The following is a 25,259-nucleotide window of genomic DNA, read 5'->3' as shown; positions in this document are numbered from 1 at the left end:
AGTAAATTTGCTAAAAATGTATTAGGGGTAAGCGCTCGGGTTCGGATCGGGTATTTCGGATTTTCGAGTATTTCGGTATAGAGGTATAGAATCAGTTCGGGTATTTCTGTACTTCGGGCCGGGTTCGGATATTTTTAGTTCGGGTTCGGTTATTTCTGATTGGGTTCGGATATTTAGATTTTGAAAAGAAAAAAATTAAAATTTTTATTTCTCAAATTTCTTGTATTTAAAAATATAATTTTTATTTAACTAATTTTTTATTTTTAATAGATTGAATTCTTAATAGATTTGGACATAACATTTTGAAACTAAAAAATACATTAATTTGATTATTGTTTTTAAATTTTGGATGTAACTTTTTGTTAATTTTTGAAATATAAAGTTTGACATGCATTTTAAGTGAGTTAAAAATAATTTTCTTCATAATTCTATGTATACCATATGAACTTAAGGTATGTGTAGTATTAATATAAATATTTTATATAAAATGAGAGATGTAAACTAGAAATATATGGTTAATTATACATAAGTTCGGTTATCTTCAGATATTCATTCGGGTTCGGATATTACGCGTTCGCGTTTGGATATTCAATCTCTCCTAATTCAATACCCGTTCAGATATTTTGCTACTTCGGTTCGGGTTTTTCAGATCGGATTCGGGTGCGGTTTCGGATATCGGGTAAAGTGTCCACCCCTAAAATGTATTATGCTTTTTTAAAAGATTAGTTAGTTTTTAATATTTAGGCGTGTGACATTGTTTATAAAACACTCAAAAAAAAAATTTGATGTTGTATTTGCAATTCTATTCCTTCACTTGAAAGCTCATTTCACTCAAAAATAATTTACATTTCAATCCCGGATATATTTTGTTCATATTTGTTCCTGTCAATTTATTAATTAGTCGACTGACACTTTACCAAATTAGAGTATTCCAACAATGAAGCAGACATGTTCCCTGTATAAGCACATCTATCGACTATTTCTTAGGCCAAATTTATTTCTTAGTAGATTATTTTTTTTTATCAAATTTTTAAAAAGTTTGATAAAAAATAGATTACAATTCATAAATATTTTGACATCGTACCTATAATCTTCTTTTGTAATCTCATAGGTTAAACACAATTCAAATGTTATAGCTTTAATATAACTTTATGGGTTGGTTCTATAATTACTTAAATAATTAGGTAGATAAAGTATGTGGTTGCAAGAGCATCTTCAATCCATTTTTATAATAGAAAATCTCTGAAGAATGATTTTTAATATGTATATATTTTAATGCTTTTTAAAACTTTTGTTTTGTAATAATTGGGACGAAACTCGTAGTATTTTTTTGTCAAAGACAAAAGTTAATTGTAATTATATATCTCATCACCGCGATTGCTAAACTACTTTTTTAAAACTTCTGCTCATGGGAAATTGATTAAACCAGATATTGTTTATCTTCTGCATGTGATACATAAAAGCATTGGATTAATTAAATATAACAAAAGATAAGGTATGAGAGTTTTTTCCAAGCTTTCTAGCATCGAATTTGCTAGTTGTACGGATTTAAAATAGTTTGAAGATAAATAATGGCTTGTCAAGAGATTAGCACAAGTGATAGATGAAAAACATTTGGATATTTTGTACTGGTTTACCGAAACTCCAAATCCAATGAGAATAATAATTTCATGACTCGAATTCAGTTCAGCCTCATCAAAGGTAAAATAAATAAATATGACATTCTTTTCACCGAAAACATCATATTCTCTTTTATTTGTAGACATTATTTCACATCAATCATAACTATTCTCAAAATTTATTATCATAATTTTCAAGACTTTTATTCACCTTTTGAGTCAACTTTGATCATTTCAGCGTCAAATTTTATATTTTCAGACCATAAAGCGTTACAATTTTGAATTTTCTCACTTTGCTTCTCTAATTCTTTCTAGTATCCATAGTCATTTTGATTTTCTTCTTCAGATATTCCTTAAATTGAATTCTTTAAAGAGTCACTAAAAAAAATTTGCTTTTTTTTTTGGAATTCCAAATATTATAGGTTGTAAAAAAAATATCCCAAAGATAACTTTAAAATTAGATACATTAAGAATATTTTTATTTATATAATGAGAATATCTTTGAAATTCAATTCAGATTTAGAGCATCTATAAAAGCAACCTTAAAACTCTCAAATATAAGATTTTCCTAGATTTTAACCCGTACGTCTGTGCGGATACTTGTTTTATTTTATAAATGTATTTGATATTTTTACAAATGTTTTAAATATATAATTTTCATTTTAGTATTATATATTGTGTAACTCAATAATATTATTGTTTATATTTTTATTATGCATTATTAATATATAGTGATTTGTTTAATACATTTTACTTTGTTATTAATTTTTATTACTTACTAATATATTTTTGAGTTATGTAAAATAAAATAACAATATGAAATAATCAAGTAGGTACCTCCTTCAAATTTTTTTAAAAAAATTTATACATTTTTTAAATTTATTTATTTATATTATAGAAAATAAATATGTTTAAGATAGTTTATATTTACATTTTATGTTTAAAAAAATATACTTTGGCATAAATTATTTTAGTATTTTACAGGATTTATAAATAAAACACTTTTTGTATTAATAATATAACCCTATTATTTTAGTAAATTTTATACATAGTAGAATCTATCATATTATTTTAGTAAATTTTATTGACATATGATATTTTTGGATGTTATGTTATTAAGTTTTCTTTTTATTTTTTAATTAAGATTTCAAAATATTTGACTGCATAATTTTCACAACATATATAGTTTGTTTTTTTGTGGTGCCTTTCAAAAATTTATTATTTATTATCTATGATTTTATCTTTTGTAAAATTTGAATTATTATCATTTTGAGTTTGCAGATTTATTTTATAAAATTTATATTTTGTTTAGATAACTTAAAAAAATTACACTATTATTTTTTTGAGTTTGGAAGATTACATAAATTTTGAATTTTTTTAAGTTACTACATTAACATATTTTTTTATAAAAAATATTTGAATATTTGGTAATATTTTCAAAAATTTTCTCAACAGATTTTGTTATAGTTAAAAAGTATAATTAAATCTTGATTTGTCATTAATATTTTAAATTAATTACTAAAATTTAATAGTTTTCTAATAACATATTTTTTAAATAGTATATTAACTAAATGTTATTATATACTATTATGTTTTATATATAAATATTTTAAACAATATATTTTGAGAGTTTCAAAATAAATAAAAAGATAGTATATAGTTGTAGATATAAATGTTTAACCTATGTTAATAAATTTAATTTTGTATAAAAACATTATATACTTTAAGAAATTTAACTCATTTTAATGATGAGCGATAATTTATATAAATGAAACGGTTTAAAAAAAATTGTTAACTTACTTATTTAATATAATTTGTCATATTTAATTCATATAGCACTTCTATTTTTATATAATATAGAATTTAATCATAGAATTTATAAAAAAATAGTATATAATTTTTATTTTCTTGTTTTATAATAAAATTTTAGTTAACATTGATTTATAACAATATTATATTACTACTTACGAAATTAAATATTTAAAATTTTAAGTAAAATTTTGTTATATTCTTTTTCAACAAATTTTGTTATAATTAAAAAGAATAAATTTCAATTTTATAGTTGGTTTATTATTAATGTAAATAATCAAATATGTCATATTAGCAAAATTTTTAGTGGTCTTACTATGACTTGTTGATGGTAGATAAAAATTGAACCCTAAATTAATAGATTAGATGTTCTCTAAAAACAACCTCAAAACTTCAAATATAAAGTTTGTACAGTGAAACCTCAAATATAATGTTTCATTGTACAAAACCTTATATTTGAGATTTCATATTTTTTGAGTCCTCACAATTATTTGTCTTCTAAATAATTTGTTAACTTTAATATCTGTCATTTTCATCCTTATAACTTTTATATTTCTTTAATATTTTATATGTAAATACTAATTTAGTTCATAACTGATATATAACTACTAAAAAGTTAATTTATTATTTTAAATTTCATTAGTTGATCATATATAAAAGCTTACAAAATTAATTATATGAGTAGTTTAGTATTTTATTTGTGACTAATGATTTAATTTTTTTTTCAGTTATTATTTATTATAAAATAGTTTTTTATTAATCAATGTTGTCAATAATATTACTTTAATATATTATATAAAAAAGTTTTGATAACTTTAATCAGTTTTGATTAATATCAAAGGCTAAAATGCAAATATATATTTTACTAAGGTTAGATTTAAAGTTTTGCCGTTGGAGAGAAACACCTTCAAACCTTAAAGTTCTTCCAATCTTACAAATAAAATTGATTTTTGAGATAAAATTGCTTTTGGAAATGCTTTTAGTTTCTCAAACTTTATCTAATGAACAAAATTAAATCAAAACTTAAAGTACTAAACTTTTTTTTTATCAACAAGTACTAAACTTTTATAACTGTTTTTTTTTCTCTAAACTATATCACTAAACTTAGGGTCTGACTGGTTCGAATGCAGCGGTTGCGGTTGTGAGAGTTTGCGGATGCGGGTGGTTGCGGTTTCTAGCGGTTTTAAGAGATTTGTACGACTGGTTCTGCGGTTAGAAATTAGTGCGTTTGCGAGGATACTTATGACTGGTTAACTACCAAATGCAGCAGTGATTAAATAATAAATTAACAATATTTACATTTTCTATAATCATAAAAATATCAAAAATCATAATATTATAATAAATATAAAAATTATATTTAGAAAATTATAGTTTTCAAATTTTAAAAATTATAGGAAAAAATTTTAATTTAAAATTTTATAATATTAATTAAAATATAATAAATATATTTTAGTATTTTTATAATTCAAATTTAAAATTTTTATTGAATATTTTTATTTTGTATTTATATTGTTTAAAAAAAAGAAAAAAAATTTATCTTCCCGCAACCGTAAACGCTAGGTGGAACCAACTTTTGGATTTACGAGGTTTGAAGCAGTTTGAAACGGTTTATAGCAGTTTGAATGATTGTTATAAAACGCCAACAACCGCTAACAACCGCAAAAACTGCGTTTGTGAGTGGTAGTAGGAAAACCAGTCATACCTTTCGTAGCTCGTTAAAATCTGTAAAGGGTTATAAGAGTTTTACAATCCCGGTAGTCTATGTATCTGCTTCTTTTAAAAAGTGTTTGTGAAGTTAATATAAAATTCTTCGGATTGATTATGAAATTTTTACCCTAGGAGACACATTCTAAGCTGTCAATTACACTAAGAGACACATTGAACATACAAGACACATTACCCTAACAAAATTACCAACATAACCTCTAACTAAAGGACATCTCATTTCGTTACACTATCTATCTAGACAAATAAGATAAATTAAAAATCTAAATATAACATCACTTTATCTCTTTGGCGTCGGTTCCTCTTTCAAACAAAATCCCTAATCTGAGAAAACTATGAAACGACGAAACCCTACCCCCTTTCTCCCGTGCGACAAATTTGTAATCTGAGAAAGATACTTTCGATGCCGCTCTAAATCTTCTTGATTCGTCTCTCTCGACATCGTATTACCGTGTTCCACCTCTCGATTTCAGTATCTGGATCGTTCCTTGGCCCCGACCGCCGCCGCGTAGTCTTCAACGCTCTTGCCGATTAGTTCTCGATCTCGATCTCTGTTCTTCTCCGCCTCCTTTGATTCACAGACAAACTCCACATGGAAAGTTAGACCCCGCTTCTTAGAACAACTAGTTGAGTCTGTTTTCTCGGCCAAACCCTATGAAAGTGATGGTGGCTCTCTTGGTCAATGTGTGCGTGGATATTGTTGATGTGGTCGAAAGAATTGTGGATGAGGATCTCTTAGTCAGTGGTTGTGTTGATGTGACCGGAAGAGTTGTGGATAGAGCTCTCGGTGGTGGATACGAAAGTGGTAATAGAGGGAGAGGAGATACTTGAGGTGGTGATTAATGGAGGTGATGGTAGCTCTCTTGGTCAATGTGTGTGGATATTGTTGATGTGGTCGGAAGAGTTGTGGACGGGGTTCTCGTAGTCAGTGGTTGTGTTGATGTGACCAGAAGAGTTGTGGATGGAACTCTCGGTGGTGGATACGAAAGTGGTAATAGAGGGAGAGGAGATACTGGAGGTGGTGATTTATGGAGGTGATGGTAGCTCTTTTGGTCAATGTGTGTGTGGATATTGTTGATGTGGTCGGAAGAGTTGTGGACGGGGTTCTCATGGTCAGTGGTTGTGTTGATGTTGTTGATGTCGTGACGTGTGGATGTGATCGGTGTGGACGGCAGTTGTGTGGATGTGGTGGCTGTGGACATGAGAGTGGGGGGGGGGGGGGAGGTCAAGTGCGCAATGGTCAGATAAGAGGTTGTCAGATGAGATATGGATAACAATGAAGATCCCACCTTTGTCTTCCATATTCTGGGTATTTACGAGATTTGTATAAGATGAAAGTTTATGCATTTTGTAAACGTTTGTATTTATTTTTTTTTATTTTTTTTTTGAATGAATGTTAAATTTTTATTCATCAAAAAGACCTTTATATATCAAAAGTGCATCCTTTACGCTAATTTATGTACTGAGATTACTCCTTAATATTATCACCCTCTTGTGCCAAACCATACTTGTAATGTATCCTCCATTCCCTTCACTCCCCTTGATCTCAACTGACTCAACTTGTTTCTCACTCCCTTATCCAACATTTTCTTCAAAATTATCAATGGCAGCATTTTTTCTCCATGCCTGATTCTATTTCTCTCACGCCACAGTGCATGAATTGCACTCTGAAAAGTGTACCTGAGACAAAAGAACAGCTTCTTTTCCATTGATCTTCCAACAATTAGTTGCACTATATCAGACCAAGACCAAGAGTTTGTGAAAGAAGTTCCCATGATTCCTCTGTTGAGACTTTCCCAAACTTGAGATGAATAAGCACACTCAAAGAACAGATGATTCCTGTCTTCCGGTGAGTTCTTGCAAAGCACACAAGTAGTATCCACTCCTTGACTCCACCGAGCAATCCTATCCATAGTAGACAGTCTGTTCAGGTTAGCCAACCAAGCCATAAATGCGTACTTCGGGGTAGCTTGCGAGAACCAAATACAACTAGCCCAGTCGCATGTATCCTTCTCTTCTCTAATCAGTCTCCAAGTCTCACAAGTCGAGAAAACTTGTTTAAAGCCCGACGCCCTTTTCCACTGGCTAACATCTTCAACTTCGACACACAACTTGTCTTTCAACCTTGCCAACTCCTCTTCAATCTCATTCAGAATCTCCACACGATGCCTTCTTCTCCTACGGAAACAGAGGATTGCTTCTTCAACAGTAGCTTCTTTTCTAATACCTATATCGATAAAGCCTCTAGCTCCCAGTAAGTCAACCAGAACTCCTCTCTCTGACCATTTATCAAACCAAAATGAAGTGTGACGCCCATTACCAATTTTCTTCCTGTAGAAACTCTTAGCAACCTCCCTGAGCTTGAGCAATTTTCTCCACATCCATGATCCTGTTTGCATATTAGTTTTTACTTCCCAAAAACTCTTCTTCTTCAACAGGTTAACCTTCACCCATTTTCTCCACAACGAATTCCCATTCAACAGTCTCCAAATAAGCTTCAAACCACTAACTTTGTTTACTTCTCTAAGAGGCCTTAGTCCAAACCACCTTCTTCTTTTTCCTTACAGACTTCAGTCCACGCAACCTTAGCTCCAGTAGACTTAAGATTAGGACCAGTCCACAGAAATGCTGAACAAAGTTGCTCTACTTCTTTAATACATTGACTCGGAAGTCTAAATGCAGCAGACCAGAAATTGACAATACTCATGAGGACATCTTTGATCAGCAACAGCCAGCCTGCGTAAGATAAGAAACGAGTGGTCCAAGTGTTGATCCTACCTCTTATTTTCTCTACTAGAGGCTGATAATCTTGCTTTCTCATAGCCTGAGTCATGAGCGGGAGACCTAAGTACCTCACAAGGAGAGCTCCTTCTGCTAGGGGAAAGTTTGATAATATTCTTGTCCTCTCTTCTGCAGAAACACCAACCATATAGATTGTGGATTTCTCAATGTTGATCTTCAAACCTGACCATACCGTAAAGTCATTAAACACCTCAATAGCACCCTCAATGGATTCTTTTGATCCCTCAACAAACACCATCAAGTCATCCGTGAAGCACAAGTGGGTGAGGGAGAGAGATTTGCACCGGGGGTGGTATTTGAACTTTTGCTCTAACACTGCTCTATCAATCTTCTTAGATAGGATATTCATACAAAACACGAAGAGATAAAGAGAAAGCGAGCAGCCTTGTCTCAGACTCCTCGCACTCTGAAAGTAGCCAACAAGATCCCCATTCACTTGAATTGAAAAAGACAAACTCGTGATACACAGCTTAATCCAATGTATATACTTTTCTGGAAAATCCAATGCTTTTAATCCCTTCAGAACAAACTCCCACTGAACAGAATCAAAAGCTTTAGAGATGTCGATTTTCATTACACACCTTTGAGGAATTGAAGACCTGTGATAATCCTTCACCATTTCTGAAGCCAAGAGCACATTCTCCATGAGCAATCGACCTTTGATAAAAGCTGACTGGTTCTCGCAGATTATTCTTGGCAATAACTTCTTCAATCTGTTAGCTAGTATCTTAGACACTACCTTGTATAAAACATTACAGCACGCAATCGGCCTGTAATCCCTCATCCCCATAGAGTCCGTCTTCTTAGGGATCAGAGCTAGTATCGTGGAGTTTACCCCTTTAGGGAGAAACCCAAACTTGAAAACCGACTGAATAGCTACCGTGAAGTCATGCCCAATGATAGACCATGTAGTTTTGAAGAACTCGCATGGAAACCCATCAGGACCAGGTGATTTGCTAGTTGGCATGGCAAAAAGAACCTTATGAATCTCTTCCTTAGTTACTTCTGCCTCCAACATACTACAATCCTCCAAACTACATCTGAAATCCAAGATATCTTTTAGCTCATCCTTCGTAGCTCCTTGATACTCAGCTGGACATAGATTCAAGAGCTCAGAAAAAAACCTCTCAGCCTCTTTTTTAATATCCTGGTGATTTGTAACAGTGTTCCCATCCAAGGACCTTATCTCCCTTATCATATTCTGAGCTTGTCGTATCCTTATAGCATTGTGAAATGTCTTATTGTTCTGATATCCGACGTCCAACCAGTGTAACTTCGCACGCTGCTTTAGAAAGTCCGCTTCAAGGTTAGCTACATGCATCCACTTCTCATATGCGTCCTCCTGTGCTTCAGCCTCCTCCTGTGCTGCTACTTCACCCGGATTAGCAAGCGTACTCCTCTGTTTATCGTAAAGCTTCTCATATGCGTCCTTAGTTCTTTTAGTTAAATTCCCCAACCCATTTCGACCCAATTCTCTGTTCATCGGCTTCAGCTGCTTTAACTTCTTAGAGAATCTGTACATTGCTGAAGTGGAATGAAAGAGAGTCTCAGTGGTTTTCTAATACTCCTCGACCATTGGAAGAAACCCTGATAAAGCTCCAATAGCATTTACATATTTGAAGGGAAGTCAAATTTTTTCTTGTGGTGGCTTCAACTGGATCATACATCGCATGTGGTTTGAACAGCCTCCAGGCTCAAATACAGAATAAGCAGTTGAAAACCGATGAAGTGCAGCATCATTCATACTGACCCTATCCAATTTTTACAGATGATGCCTTCTTCTTGTTTATTGCTCCAAGTAAATAACAGTCCTTGATAAGCCAAGTCAGAAAGATGACAATGCAACATCGTTCTCTGAAAATCTCTAATACCTCTAGGCAGTGTTCCCAACCTTTCAAACCTTGAATTCTCTTCACCATCCAAAATCTCATTGAAATCTCCCATTATCACCCACTCCTTATTTTTGAACATAGCAGAGTTATGGTGATTGCAAAGATCCTCCCACAGCTCTTTTCTTTTTTCTACCTGATTTCTCGCATAGACAAAAGTACACATAAACTCCTCATTATCTTCCAACCCCACTGAACAAGTAATTAGCTGATCTGATTTGTACACCGGTGTCATACGAACATATTCCCTCCATAAAACCCAGATTCTACCTCCTTGACTACAATCATAGTTTGTCATAAGAGGCCACTCTTGAAATACCTCCTTCATAATTCTCTCTGCCTTCCTTTCTTTAATCTTTGTTTCCAACAGACAACCAAAATTCATATCTTTGTTTCGAATCCACTCTTTGACTACAGAATGTTTTAAAGGTTTGTTAAAGCCTCTCACATTCCAGAAGAAGCACGACATGCTTTCGTTGGAGAGACCAATGACCAGTCTGATACTCTGCTTTCCTTCTGAACACTTACTGCGTCTTCCTCCAATTTATCATTTTCCACTATCTGGGGACTCTTCCTGTTTACCTTCCTCAACAGGAGAGTGTTGCGCGACAGTTTTTGCCCCACTAGCATCCCTTAGCCCTTGTGGAGCTTCCTTTCTTCTCTTCTCTTTTCCATTCATAATGCATACCTTCTCAGTATGACCCCACTTGCTGCATAGATTGCATTTTGATGGGAACCAAGGGTAGTGAAATTCCACTGTGAACTCCTTCCCCTCTTTAGTGAAGTCGATTTCTTTGGGCAAAGGCTTAGATAAATCAACATTCACAAAAACTTTTGCTTCCTCAAGATTAGTATACGCAATCGTCTCAGGATGCAGTCGATCAGGAAACCCCACGGTGCTAGTCATGAAACTAAGACCTTGCCAAGAATACATGTGCAATGGCACCTTCCTCAAAAGAATCCACATAGGAATCGCAGTCTCCTCCTGCTTCTCTTCCTCCGTCTTTGGAGTCCACTTTGTCACCACCATGGGAACTCCAGCAATGTTCCACATACCCCTTTTTAGGATCTTTTCGCGAGCTTTAGGATTTGAGATCCTAAATCTCATCATTGTCGCATTTACATCATAAACATCCACCTTCGATTCTAACTCTCCATACTTCCATATCTTGTTCACCACCATATGAACCTTCGCCATGTGAGGAGCGAGATCCATAAACTTCCCGACGATAAAATCATCCCACAGCGGCGTTGAATCCGCAAGGACCTCATCTGGTATCACCACCTTGTTCTTCCCATCCTGTGTTGATATCTCTACCTCAAACTTTTCTTATCATGAGCCGCCGAAACCCAGCTCTTCTCTTCCGTCAAAATCGAGCTCCTCTCTTGTTTCTCCACGGTTGATTCCTTCTTATCTTCCCCCTTGATTACCGATCTATCCTCGAGAGGGTTTAGAATCCCCGACAGATTGGCCGTATCCATCATGAAAAACCAGATCTCCGTCGCCTTCAAAATCCCCTCAAAATCGCCTAGTCAAAACGCAACGTTTCAAGAAGACCTAACCAACATAAAAAACAAATCAAAAGGGTTTGAACCCAGATTATTATGGGTGCACAAGTAATGTTTTCCACCTGAACTAGCTTATTCTTTAAAATCTATGTGTTAACCCCTAATTTGTATTTATTTTCGTATTAAACAATTAGATTTTGTTCAGATAAATTTTTGTTTAGAAACCAAAAGAAAAATCTATCAGTGTAAGGGTTACAGCCGTGTGGTTCACATGACATCACACTACTCTCACAAACAAAAACTATACGTTAAAGAACAACATTTATTAGAGCCAAAACTATACGCCTCTTCTGAGCCATTAGATCTTGTTTCGCCAAAAAAATCAACGGTCCAAACAAGAGACCCTAAAATTCATATACCTACTTTTACTTTTCCACTTTCTGCATTTATTCTAATGAGAGTGTTATCTGGTTTGGTTCCTTAAAGTGAACATTCTCTTTCCAAACTCGCGCGAAAGGCCTTGATGTCCAACGAAAAGACAGTTGTCCCGATATTGTGCCTCATCTATCCAATGTGTCTTCAGGTGTTAATAAAAAAGAGAAAGTGTCCCTCAGCGTAAACGTCTCATTGATTATCTATATGGTTAAATGTAAATCAATTTTGTTATAATTAAAAGTTTAAAACCATTTTCACGTTTTTAACATTCTTTTACAAATTTGATTTTGTTGGTAAATAAACAAGATTTGACGTATGAGTAATTGTGGTTGAGTTGGACACGTTTTGAGAACGGTATCTTTTGGGAAAGCATGTAAAGAGTAATGGTCCCTCCTCCACTCTCGCTTTCTCACTCCGTAACCCTACCAAAAAATCCTCTGTTCCATCACATCTGACCACCACTACTCACTATTACTTGTTTTGGCTACCATGCACCAAAACCTCCAGCGTATATTAGAGTCTCCCAGCACTATAATCAGGCAGACATAACCTTCACTCTCTTATGATTGACCCTTGTCACTCTACCACCCCCAATATCTTAGCTTATGCAAATTAGGCAACCGCATACATGTACAAATCTTTTTTTGATGTAATACATGTACACATCTTACATGGGACGTCGCTATGCTCTTACAATATTTTATTATAAAATTCATTATTGTAATAGTAATAGTAATACTAATAATGCATTGGACAATTCTGAGTTGTAGTGTAATAATAGTTGAAATGAGGAATTTCGTGAGAGATGTAACAGAGACATATCATTATTAAGTCAATGCATCTTATCTAAACACACAATTATTTTTCTTTAAGAAGTTTGCAATGGGTTGCATTTTCTATTACATTTCTTCATTCAGACTAGTCGTTACAAGTTGTTTAAAAAAAAATGAATGTTAACTACAAAATTGGCTGAGAGATTTTTTGTTTCGTTTTGTTTTGAAAAAGGTTACATAATTTGTTTTTGTTTCTTAGCTTGCTTAGAAAAATCGTAGCACATAACTTAAAATTTTATAACTATAAGGTCGGCCAAAGAATCAAACAAATCTACTACATTGGCTGCCTTCTTTTATGATTTTAAATTGCTTTGCGGTATCAAGCCAATCTTGTAAGAAAAATAGAAAATAAATGATTCTTAAAAGAATGTACAATAAATAATGCGGTAGTGTGAGTTTAGTCAGATAAGAAAACAGCCATCATGAGAGTCTATAGGGTGGGCCTTGGATGGGGCTGCTATGTAAATCAGCCGGATTGAGGGTGAATTATCAATCAATTTTATACATACTTGCATACAAAAGAAGAATAAATAGAGAAGGGGCTTGTATGTCAGTGGTCCTCCTTTTTACAGAATACCAGAGGTTGCGGGTTCGACTCTCTGTTGACGCGGTGGTACTATGACTTTCCAAAAAAATTTTAAGAGATTTTGCTTGATTTGGGGCACCGTTTGCGGTGGAGTCTAGTCACTATAAAATGTTTAACCCAAAACAATTTTTTTAACCCAAAAAAGAAAAAATGAATAAATAAAATTTCATTTAGTACATTCGATTACAATTGTAATCGGTTCATAGTTTTCTCACGTCTAAATATAACTTATGATTAAACACAATATCCTCGTGCCAAGGACCATGCGAGATCTTTTCCACACGTCCTCTAGGAAAGACTCTTACCATCAAAACTCCTCTCTATGAGAGGTATTCTTCTCTTGGCTCCAAAGCCAATGAATATATTTGTTTTCCTTACCGTTTGTTATCTTGTGTAACGGTTTGTTTGGGACCGGAAGATACAACGAGACTCATTTCAATGAACTTTGAAGTCTTGGAACATTCAAAGTCACGATATACAGTGACTACTTTCAAGTCTGAAAGATTCAAAGGACGCCGTAATTTCTTGATGTGGTTACTTGCGGATGGCACCTTTGAAATCGATTTCAACGTCTTATCAAACTTGTCTAAGTTTATGTCTTAATCTTACATTGCTTTGCTCTTGATTTTCTTAAAAGAATTGCACATCACTTGTTAGATGTTGCTTTTATCCAGGTAAGTGTTTAAGATATGAATGAAAACATTGGTTGCACAAAAAAAAGATTAAACACAATATCCATACTCGGCAGGAACTTTCTGGTATCACAACATAATCCAAATATCGGCAAACATTTGTATTCGAGTCTAAATATATTCTAAGAAATTGTTTTAATATTTATTTTCATGCGTTGTTTTATTTGTGTACACGTCTTATAGTATCTTTTCTTCTTCGTGCAGTGTTCACGATTGCTGATGACAACTTGTGAATATTAGAAAAGTTTTTCACAGACGAACTAATCCGCAGTTGTAGCCTATATCATTCAAAGTAGTAGTGATTGATAATTGTGAGTTTATTTGAATTCGGCAATAATAGCACTATAACATATTACTAAACTATGTAAATTGTAGTTTAGAACGACTCTGCACCTGAATAGTCTCAAAAGCAATACATTACTTTATAATATTGCCCACGCCCTAATATTAATGATCCAAACATAACTTCAAGACTTATATATAATTCTATGGGAAACATCGATAAAAACAATGTTATATAAATAGAATGTGAAAGGATTACACATCACGTGGTCCACCGTAGACTCGACCGCGCTACCTCCAACAGTCAATGGTCAGACCTCTTCCCATTGCACGTTGCCACTACCTTGGTTTTGGAGGATCTGATCATAGACCTCTCCTCTCAATCCTGGATCCTACCCAACGCAAACCAAAACATATCTTTAGATACGACCAAAGGTTAAGATACAATCCAGAGATAACTCAGCTGATTGAAGTAGCCTGGAACAAAGGACACAACCTATCAGGGGCAACACGCATATCAAACTACAGGAAAGCAATCGCCAAATGGAGTAGAGAACATTATGTCAATAGCCGAAAAAAGATCGAATCCCTCAAATTGTCCCTCGACGAAGAGATGACACTAACCACAACGAATAACCTTCTTATCTCCTCCCTCAACAAGGAGTTGTTACTAGCGTACAAATCAAAGGAGGAGTTCTGGAAACAAAGAAGCAGTCAACTATGGTTAACACTAGGAGATAAAAATACTGGCTTCTTTCATGCATCTACAAGAGGCAGGAGAGCTCGAAACGGACTTACCGTTTTAGAGAACCAGGAGGGAGAGGTTGTCTATGAGAAAGAGCAAATCTTGGAACAAATATCAAGCTACTTCCAAGACATCTTCACCTCTTCTAACCCTGTATGTGATGAAATTGTAAATCAAGCAATCCATTGTGTCTCAGAGAATATGAATGAAAAACTCGTTGCCATACACTCATCACTAGAGATAAAGGACGCTCTCTTTGCAATTCACCTCGATAAGGCTCCGGGCCCAGGCGGCTTTTCAACAAGTTTTTTCCAATCCAATTGGGAAACCGTCTCTCCTGCAATCATCAACGAAATTCAAAACTTTTTTAGATCAGGCTCGCTTCCTAGCTCCATCAACGCCACACATATCATGTTGATCCTTAAGATCTCAAGTCCTATGAAAGTAATGGACTATCGACCTATAGCTCTATGCAATGTCTATTACAAGGTGATTTCTAAGATCCTCTCTCAGACACAAACCAGTCCTAGAAACAGTTATTTCGGAGAACTAATCTGCTTTCATCACTGGGAAGGAAATCTCAGATAACGTACTTATCACACACGAGGTTCTACACTACCTAAAAGCTTCTGGCGCAAAGAAGAACTGTTCTATGGCAGTTAAAACCGACATTAGCAAAGCTTATGACAAACTAGAATGAGATTTTCTCCATAAGGTTCTATCCAGAATGGGTTTCCATCAAGACTTCATAACCTGGCTAATGCAATGCATCTCTACAGTCTCGTACTCTTTCTTAATAAATGAGGAAGTTTTGGGTTCAGCTATACCTTCTCGCGGGATACGCCAAGGTGACCCTCTCTCTCCTTATGTGTTCATCTTCTGCGGAGAGGTTCTCTCTGGAATGTGTAGGAAATCACAACTGGATAGGAAACTGGCTGGAATTAGAGTCGCCACACATAGCCCGCGGATCAACCACCTCCTGTTTGCTGACGACACCATGTTTTTCGTCCACTCGGACCCTAATAGCTGCTTAACACTCAAAACAATTTTAAATGATTATGAGACAGCATCGGGCCAGATGATTAATGCAAGTAAATCTTCTATCACCTTCTCAGCAAAAACAACACCCGAAGAAAAACTACGTATAAAGCAAACTATGGGCATTGAGAAAGAGGGTGGAATAGGCAAATACCTTGGTCTCCTGAAGCACTTTGGCAGGAACAAAAAAGATCTCTTCGTCTCGATCGTAGACCGAATCAAACAAAAAGCAATCAGCTTAGCCTCTAGACAACTATCTCAAGCTGGCAAACTGACTATGCTAAAATCAATCCTCTCTTTAATGCCAACCTTTGCAATGACGTGCTTCGAACTACCCAGAAGTCTCTGCAAACGCATTCAATCAACGTTAACAACAAGGTTCTGGTGGGATCCAAGCGAAACAAAGAAAGGAATATGCTGGGTATCTTGGGATAAATTGACAAAACCCCAAAACATAGAGGGTCTAGGTTTTAGGGACATCCAACAATTCAACAGAGCATTACTGGGGAAATTAGCGTGGCGTATAGTTACCAAGCCTGATTGTCTCATGGCTAGAACTCTCTTGGAAAAATATTGCCACAACAAAGCTTTCCTCAAAACCACCTATAGTGCTTCAGCTTCACATGAATGGCGTGGGGTTCTGGAAGGAAGAGACGTCATGATCCAGTACCTGGGGAAAGTCATCGGCAATGAAAACTCCACAAGGCTTTGGCATGACCCGTGGCTATCAACTTCATATCCTAAAGCAGTAGAGGGGCCTCTGACTTTAGATGATAAAGATCCGGCTGTAGTGGATGTCCTGACCCGGGAAACATGCATCTGGAATAGAGCCTCCCTCGAGAAGCAGTTCCCAGCATTACTGGATGAAATACTCCTATTGCATCCAAGCACAACCGGAGCTGAAGACTCCTATGCGTGGCTCCAACCCTCCTCCGGCTCATACACAACAAAATCAGGCTACATGTCTCTGCAAAGGAAGGGAGCTCTCCAAGAACTCAATGCTAGATTACTTGCAAGTTTCAATTGGTATCGATTTGTTTGGAACACACAAGCGTTTCCAAAAATACAAGTCTTCTTATGGAAAACCATCCAGAACGCACTACTTACAGAAGAAAATCTACAAAAAAGAGGTCTACTCTCTAACACAAACTGTATTAGATGCGGAGAACAAGAGACTACCTTGCATCTCTTTTTCCATTGCAAGTTTGCACAACAAGTATGGAACCTGGTTCCATGGTCATCTCCCTTTCTACCCCTGCAGGCTTCAAACTTTGCGGAGGAACTCGACAGATCCCGCCACCGTCTAAATCTCCCCCCAATTGGAACCGAGGTCAACTTGCTTCCTTGGATTGTCTGGTTTATCTGGACCGCAAGGAACGGTCTCATCTTTGAAACAAGACACACGGAGCCAACAGAGGTCCTTCGCAAGGCCATCGCCGCAGCGAAAGAATGGATCACTGCTCAAGCTTCAACAGAAAAGCCCGCCCAACAACATGCACAAGCTCCGCCTCTCCCAACAAACTATCCCGATCTCCACAAAACGGTCATCTGTAACACCGATGCCTCTTGAAAATCAGATTTGAATAGAGTTGGGCTTGGATGGACTTTCATAGATCAGAACCTCTAGGAAACGGGTAGGAGAGCTCAAGTTCATGATCACGTTCCTTCGGCGCTCTTAACTGAAGGCCTGGCGGTGAAAGCAGCCCTTCTTCATGCTATCTCACACGGCATCACCCACATCTGGCTTAGATCAGACTCTCAAGCGCTTGTCAAAGCAATTAACGAGAACCGACGAACGGCATGACTCTATGGGACTCTCTCCGACCTTGCATCTCTCGCTTCTTCTTCTTTTACTTCATGTCGTTTTAGCTTCATTCTCGGATCTCAGAATGGGCTAGCAGATTCAATTGTAAAAATCAGTCTATGTAATGGGTTCCCAGGACTTTAAACTTTATCCCTCTGTTTTATTTTAATCAAATCATCGTTGAACAAAAAATAAAATAAATAGAACGTGAAACAGAGCAAAGACAGTAGTAAATAAAAAAGTTAATTCTAATGCAACCAGAGAAAAAGTGGGTTATGAAACAGATAAATAATTACGAGAGCAATGACATGACATATGAGTTGTCAAATTGAGGCAGATCCTTTCTGTGATCCTCCCTCTGCCACTTCTTGCCTTTTACCTCATGTGCTCCATCACTTCCGGCTTTTTTTGTCTGTATTTTTTCTTTTCTTTTCTCTTTTTACTATTTATGATACTTTTTTCCATATGACAGTTAATATTTTCCATTTTGTATTCATTCCTTAGTTTCAGGGAAGTGGGCTGAAAAACAAATTCTGTCTTTAGTGTTTGTAAATTTTATTTATTTACTACAGTTGAGCTAGTTTAATATTATAACTAGTGTAAATTCTGAAAGTTGAATATGAATATCTCATGTACGACTTATCAACTTTTTAGTATGCAAGGATTTGTGGGAACTGTTAAGAAAAATCATCGGAGATCTAATTTTATAACTGTTACATGTGTGGTAGATGTCATTCTCGTAGCTGAATATTGATAGAAGATATGTACGGTCGATGTAGATATCCAAACTATTAGATAGAGACGAATACGTAACCGATATTTTACCTTGTACTTATGAAGTGGACTTAAGAATGATTTAAATAGTCTTGTGTGATTGATATGATTATTGGAAGATTAAGATTAAGAACATGGGAGGAAAACAAACCCATGTGATTAATTTTTTGTCTAATTAAGGTTATAAGAAAAGTAGCGCCTAATGATTTTCGTAATATTCGAAGCTTGGTTACATTTTAGATTAGAAGACTATTTCTCACTGAACCAGAACCATTTCTTCCACATTTGAAACTTCTGACAATGTAATCCTCTACGAACTTATTGGCACTTCAACTTCACCATCACCGTCAAATCATATGGATAATTGATGATGCTGCCGTATGGCACTTCTACTAGACAAGTTTGAACGTTCTATAACACGTGCGTCAATATCTATCCGTCGACCTATACGACGAGGCCAGCTCAATAATTGTAATTTCTTTGGATCTCCACAATCATTGGTTCTATTTCCCGTGTGCTAGGTTAATGTCATGTAAGTTTACTGAAAACACATGTCATAAAAACGTCTTCACACAGTCCTATGATCGTAAAACATGCACTACAACTTAAAATTAATATACGTAATTTCAGACTTCTTTCGCTTTTTATTGGACTTCTTGAGCTTCGCTGCTTGCGACCACTGAATACTAAAACATTCAACGAATCTGGATCATCCTGATGATTCAACGAACAACAGGCGATGCTAACTTGCTAAGTAGTAAATGGTAAAAAAAAGAAGAACGTCAAAAGTAAAGCATAGTATCTTCCAAAGCAGCACATGCCCTAAATAAATCACAAGCACAATCAGTCATCACTTCAAAATATGCAATCACATGCATTGATTACATAACATCACAGACTCAAATCCATCTCTTTTGGGCCGATCTATACTATTAAAAGAAAATTCATGACTTCTTTCATATGTGATATTTTAAATGGACCATTCCTAGAAAGTTGTTTACATTATTTTTTTGTATTTTCATAACAATATCCTAATAAGATATTTAATTATCTTTTATTCCCTCAAAATATTATTAATAATGGATAATTTCGAAAATATATTTATTCCATCAATATATAATTATAGTTGCATATAACCATTTATAATCAACTTAATATTAATAACATTTAATTATAATAGAGTTAATACATGCATATGATCTAATTAATAATAATAATAATTAACATTTATTATGCAAATAAAATATTGTTAGAATTTCACCATGCAAATAATAAAATCAAATCAAATGCTAAAATCCTAACACTATTGTATTTTCATAATAAGTGTTATTATTATTAATTATGTTATACATTATACATGTATCAATATTTATATAGATGTTGTGTTAACAAACATGTATTGATAAATATATAATATTTTTAATATATATATATATATATATATATATATATATATATATTGTAGTGATGAATTTTTCATGCATGATTTTTTCATTTAGACCATTCTTTAAAATTTTATCAAATTTTACATGAATTAATTATAATAGTTATATTTTAATTGAATAACAATAAATATTTTTAAAGAAAGTTCTAAAAAAAAATTAATAATATTTTCGGAATCAATTTAAATTTTATATCCAAAATTAACTAATTTTAGTTTTAGTTATCATAAACTATAATTAGAAATTAAAATTTATTTTAGTTTTGACTTATTATGAAAATGTAAAATTATATAAAGTATTATAATTATATACTAGATCGCGATCCGCGCAACCGCGCGGGTTTTTGTTTTAATTTATTTTTATATAAACATTTTGTTTTCAATTTTAAATTGATATATATTATAATATATATGTGTCTATCAATTTTGAAAACATAATAAGTTTACGGTATATTTTTTTCATTGAATAGATTGTTTCAAACTTTCACATGTATTTGTATCTTCTTCTATATATATATTTTTGGATTATTATTTCATTATTAAAATTGTAACTATATATATAAAAATTAGTAAAATATTTTTTTATTGTCATATTCAAAAATATTGTAACATTTCACAAATTTAGAAAGTTTTTAAAAAATTAAACTTTTCGCTTCACAGATTTATATTATCTAGTAAATACTTAAACATTTAGTTTTGTTTAATTTTTAAAATAAACTATATAGTTTAAAATTTGTTTTCATTAGTTTAAGGTAGTAAAGATTAATCATTGTTAGATAATATGATTTCTGTTATTTAAAAAAAATATTCATAATTTTAAAATTTAACATCGACAAATATTTAAATAATTAACATATAGAGGTATAGTATTACAACATTAAATTGTATCTATTTAATTTATACAATCTATAAATCCAATGGACCATCTATTGTTTAAATCCAATTATTGATAGCCCAATAAAAAATTCTGGTAGGCCCAAAATTTAAATGATAAGATTAGAGATTAAATGTAACATGACTTTCTAGGAATATGTCCATTAGATCCATTTTTTAAAAAATTACACATGAATCAAAGTTGTGACTTATGTTTATATATATAAGATTCACTGATAATAACAATTTAAACTGATTAATTTTCAAAAATTAAATTTACAAAGATTTTGTTAGAAATATTCATTTATATTTCAAATTAAAAGAAGATATTTTATCCAACTTAGTGTATTTCTCAAATATGATATTTATTACAAACATATTTTGAAGTACAATTAGTTTTTCTTTAAAAGAAATTCTTTAAGGTATCTCAAAAAATATATTTTCTACTATATAGAACCAATTTAATTTGCTTTCATATAAATTTAAAATAAAAAAGTATGTAAATTAATATTGTTACATAATAAAGTTTCCAAAATAATTTTTGTTACAAAAATACAAAATTTATAGTAATAATATATAAGCCACGTAAACATAACTATTATAGAATTACATAATATATAATACTAAATTACATTAAGTTATTGGTAAATTTTGTTATATAAACTAAAACAATTTAGTATATAAATAAAAAAAACCTGTAAAGTTGTGCGGATCAATCAAGATCTAGTAGACCTTTAAAATCGCAACGTTAAAGAAAATTACAACTCTGATTTACTCAAAGCATGAGGTCACATAGTAGCCGTGGTTTCAATAATTATAAATATTTCAGATTTTATAACACTATAAAAGAAACTTAGCCCAATGGTCCATTACATATTGGGTTGAGTGGATCACGGTCCATCCGACGAACATCGACTGTTTCCACCTCGTGTGTAACGTAAAAAACGAAAAGAAAAGAAATTCTCTTTTTTTTTTTTTTTTTTTTTTAAAACAAAGAAATTCTCTTATTAGCAGAAAAATGCCACCAACGAAACAATAAAAAGGAAAATAAACAAACAAAAACAAATCACTCGTAATCGCAAACATTAAAAGGGAAATAATTTCCCAAAGCCACCAGAATTTTCCCAGGAAAATTAAGTGAAAACCCAGGGCAAGAAAATGTCTAATGATCTCTCTTTTTCTTCCTCTGTCTCTCATACAAAAATTAAAAATAGCATGCAAGTATTATTGTAAATAAACTTCATCTTTTGGGTTCAAACTCGGAAGTTTTTGCCAGAGAAGGTCTGACCAAACTGCCACGAGGGAGGAGCAACGTTCCAAGAGGTGGAGGAACGGCGATCAGAGGCGGTGACTCGGAAAGAAAGAGCTTGGCCAATGAGGACAGCGTTGGACTGCCAGTTCTGTCCCCAGTTCCTACTCATCCTCACCCAATCCGTCTTCGATCCCTTCACGCTCACTCCATTAATATCTCCGGCACCAGCGACGTTGGTTACTAAAACGAGGTTGAAGTATCTGAAACCGTTAATAGTGAATCTTATCCCTCCTAGCTTCCGACAAGGTACCCTGATGAGGAACAGAACAGATTCAGACAAAATAATTAACAACAAAACAAGAGAAGAAAGAGATAGATGGATCTCTAGGTTACTGTGCACAACACATGTCCTGCTTGTTTTCCCGAAAAGATAACGAAAATAATATAAATAAATATCACTTATAATAAATTAATATTTAATTTGTTATTACAAGAAAACAGAACTGAGAGTGATGTTCTCGAAGCATGATTAACGCATTTTCTTATGCATTTTCTTATAGGAATATAAGAAACCATGTTATAATTTTTAACTAAAAAAACTAAGAATCAGTTCTCTGAACTAATCTCAAATCTTCAAATTTTGAGGTTTTGTATCATTTTAACCCAATTTCAAATCCTCAAATTTTGAGGTTGTGAATAGTAAAACTTCAAATTTGAGGTTTTACTATTCACAACCTATATTCACAACCTCAAACCTATCTTGTATTTTCTTTTTAGTCTTTATAGTTATTTTTTCATAAATATTAGTAACTTTTGTTAATATCAAATATTATAATCCAAATAAATAAAATTTTAAAGATTTTTTCGAAGATTCATGGTTGGAGTAACCACTCTTCAAATTCTCATTTTAAAGTTTTACTCCTCTTAAAATAAGGTTTTAGATCGAAGATGCTCTAACAATTCCCCATTAACGATGTTCTGTTTCTGAAGCTCGAAAACATACAGCCGTATAGTTTTCCCAGAAGTGACATAAGCCTTGAGGAAAAAAACACATTATAATAATACTTTGCTATATACTTTCTCTGTTTCCGAAAATAAGATTTTCTAGAGTTTTCACGTTTATTAAGAATATAATAAATGTTTACAATTTAATCTACAATTTACTTTTCAATAACTACCTACCAATAAAATTTAATCAATTCAAATATTCATAATTAATGTTTCTCAAAAATATACAAAAGTACTTTAAAAATATAAAAAAATCTATTTTTTGTGGAACAAGGATAAACTTTAAAAAATCATACTTTGGGGAATGGAAAAAATATATTTTTATTTTAACACGATTTTTCTGGTTTTATCAAATTACATTTTCCCGAGTTTTTAGTTTAATAATCAGGTCTTAAACCTCCCATTTGATAAAATAAACACACACACTTTATCTTCTAACTATCTTCCTAACACGATTTAAATGCAGTAATTTTTGTATAGTTTGTGCATTATATTATTTTTATTTATTTATCTAACTTCTTATTGAGTCCCCAACAATTATCGAAGCCGACAGAACCCTAACAGTAGGGACAAGAACAGAAGAGAGATACCTGCGATAGGAGACGGGGACAATGCCGGCTCGGTACAGACCAATCTTGAGGAACATCGGCATGGCAAGGTCGAAGTGCTCTCGCGGCGGATTGCACCATCCTCCGTCGTCACTAGGCTGCGCAAAATTCGGCGGACAAAAGTTCGTTGCCGTCACGAGAATCGACGGATTCCCGGGACACACCATCTCGGGTCGTCAGTACACTTAAGCTCGAAGCAAGCGCCACAGCTGAAACCGTTGTTGAACAGGGCAGTGCTCAGAGCCGCCGTGTTCACACCGTATCCTTGGCTGTATAAATTCCCGTACCCACACGCACCGCCTTTGATTAAAAAAAATAAAAGTTAGGAACTTAGGAATGATATTTTTGTGGTTTATGTTATTAAAAGAAAGTGATAATTGTAAGTTTAGTAAAAGGTTAAGAGTGAATAATACCCATGGTGCCGGAAGCGTCACTACCGCCGTAGAAGGTAGCGTGTGCGTTCTGCCACGGTCCACCGGTATAAACGCCAGGAATTTTGGCGTTTGTAACGGTTAACATTAAGGAAGCCGTAACGGCTAACCACATGAAGCGGATTCCAAACGCTGTCGCCGCCATTGGGATAATAAGAGAGAGAAAGAGAGCGTTGTGTATTGGATATGGTTAGAGAAAGCGGGAAGGTCTAATGGTATTTATTGGGGGTGATGCTAGTTGTATCTTTTTATCTTACAATAAATTTTGTGTTAAGATTTGAGAGAAGATTTGTGAGAATGTGTTATATATTTTTTATTGTTTACAACACTATATATGGTTTATACAAGGTGGAATCAAAAGGAGAATTGATTACAAAGATACACTACATAATGACATGGTCAAACTCATAAAGATATAAGGTTGAATGGGTCTTCCATGTGGCTGGATGTAAATCTCCAATGGACTCTAGTCTTGAACTTGTATGGTCTAGGTTATGGACCATCCACTTCATGATTCATAACACTTCCCCTTGGATGCCATAACCATATAGGGTTTGTAACATGCTAATGTTGCCTCATTAAAACCTCTCCCGGAAAACCCAAAACCCAATGTGGTAAAAAGGGAAACCAGAGAAAGGAAAAAGAGTACAACACACATTACTCCCCCTGATTTGGACATCACTGAAGGTCCTTGAGTCTACGCGTGCCAATCTTGTTACGTGAACTTCCTGAATGTGCAAGAGGCAATGATTTGGTGAAGAGGTCGGCTGAGTTTTCACTAGACCGGATCTGAAGGACGTTGACCTCTCCAGCTTTCTGCAACTCATGGGTAAAGAAGAACTTGGGTAGAATATGTTTGGTTCGGTCACCTTTGATATACCTGTCTTTGAGTTGAGCAATGCAAGCTGCATTATCTTCATATATGATGGTCGGACCCGTTGGGTCGCATATGGACGCATAATGTGGTCCTACACCTTTTGTTCAAAGATGAACTTCGATCTTATAGCTTATCTTTATGATAGCTTATCTTTATGATAGCTTATTCATTCATACCACAGCTTGGTTGGTTCATGCTGAGAATTCGACCAACCATAAGTATTA

At 33.9% G+C, this 25,259-nt stretch overlaps 2 protein-coding genes and 1 pseudogene across 2 annotated transcripts; all 3 read right to left on the bottom strand.

Moving 5' to 3' along the window:
• Positions 1-6,640: 6,640 nt before the first annotated feature.
• LOC125585766 lies at positions 6,641-7,555 on the bottom strand. Its single transcript, XM_048755421.1, has one exon. The coding sequence runs from the start codon at positions 7,553-7,555 to the stop codon at positions 6,641-6,643; it is 915 nt and encodes a 304-aa protein (XP_048611378.1).
• Positions 7,556-10,394: 2,839 nt separating this feature from the next.
• Positions 10,395-11,329, bottom strand: LOC125585765. The gene is made up of 2 exons (XM_048755420.1): positions 11,198-11,329; positions 10,395-11,147 (listed from the first exon to the last, which is right to left on the bottom strand). The coding sequence occupies exons 1-2, from the start codon at positions 11,327-11,329 to the stop codon at positions 10,395-10,397; spliced, it is 885 nt and encodes a 294-aa protein (XP_048611377.1).
• Positions 11,330-21,907: 10,578 nt separating this feature from the next.
• Positions 21,908-24,395, bottom strand: LOC125585548 (annotated as a pseudogene).
• Positions 24,396-25,259: the final 864 nt, after the last annotated feature.

The sequence above is a fragment of the Brassica napus genome, chromosome C4 (assembly GCF_020379485.1).
Source record: "Brassica napus cultivar Da-Ae chromosome C4, Da-Ae, whole genome shotgun sequence".
NCBI classification, from domain to species: Eukaryota; Viridiplantae; Streptophyta; class Magnoliopsida; order Brassicales; family Brassicaceae; genus Brassica; species Brassica napus.
Note: the sequence above shows the minus strand (reverse complement) of the source record. Positions and strands in the feature narration are given on the sequence as shown.

Excerpts from the sequence above, each read along its gene's own strand:
- LOC125585766 (XM_048755421.1), bottom strand. The coding sequence starts at position 7,555 with ATGCAAACAGGATCATGGATGTGGAGAAAATTGCTCAAGCTCAGGGAG.
- LOC125585765 (XM_048755420.1), bottom strand. The coding sequence starts at position 11,329 with ATGGATACGGCCAATCTGTCGGGGATTCTAAACCCTCTCGAGGATAGA. Across the intron at positions 11,148-11,197 it reads TGACGGAAGAGAAGAGCTGG|GATGGGAAGAACAAGGTGGT; the intron begins GTTTCGGCGGCT and ends ATATCAACACAG.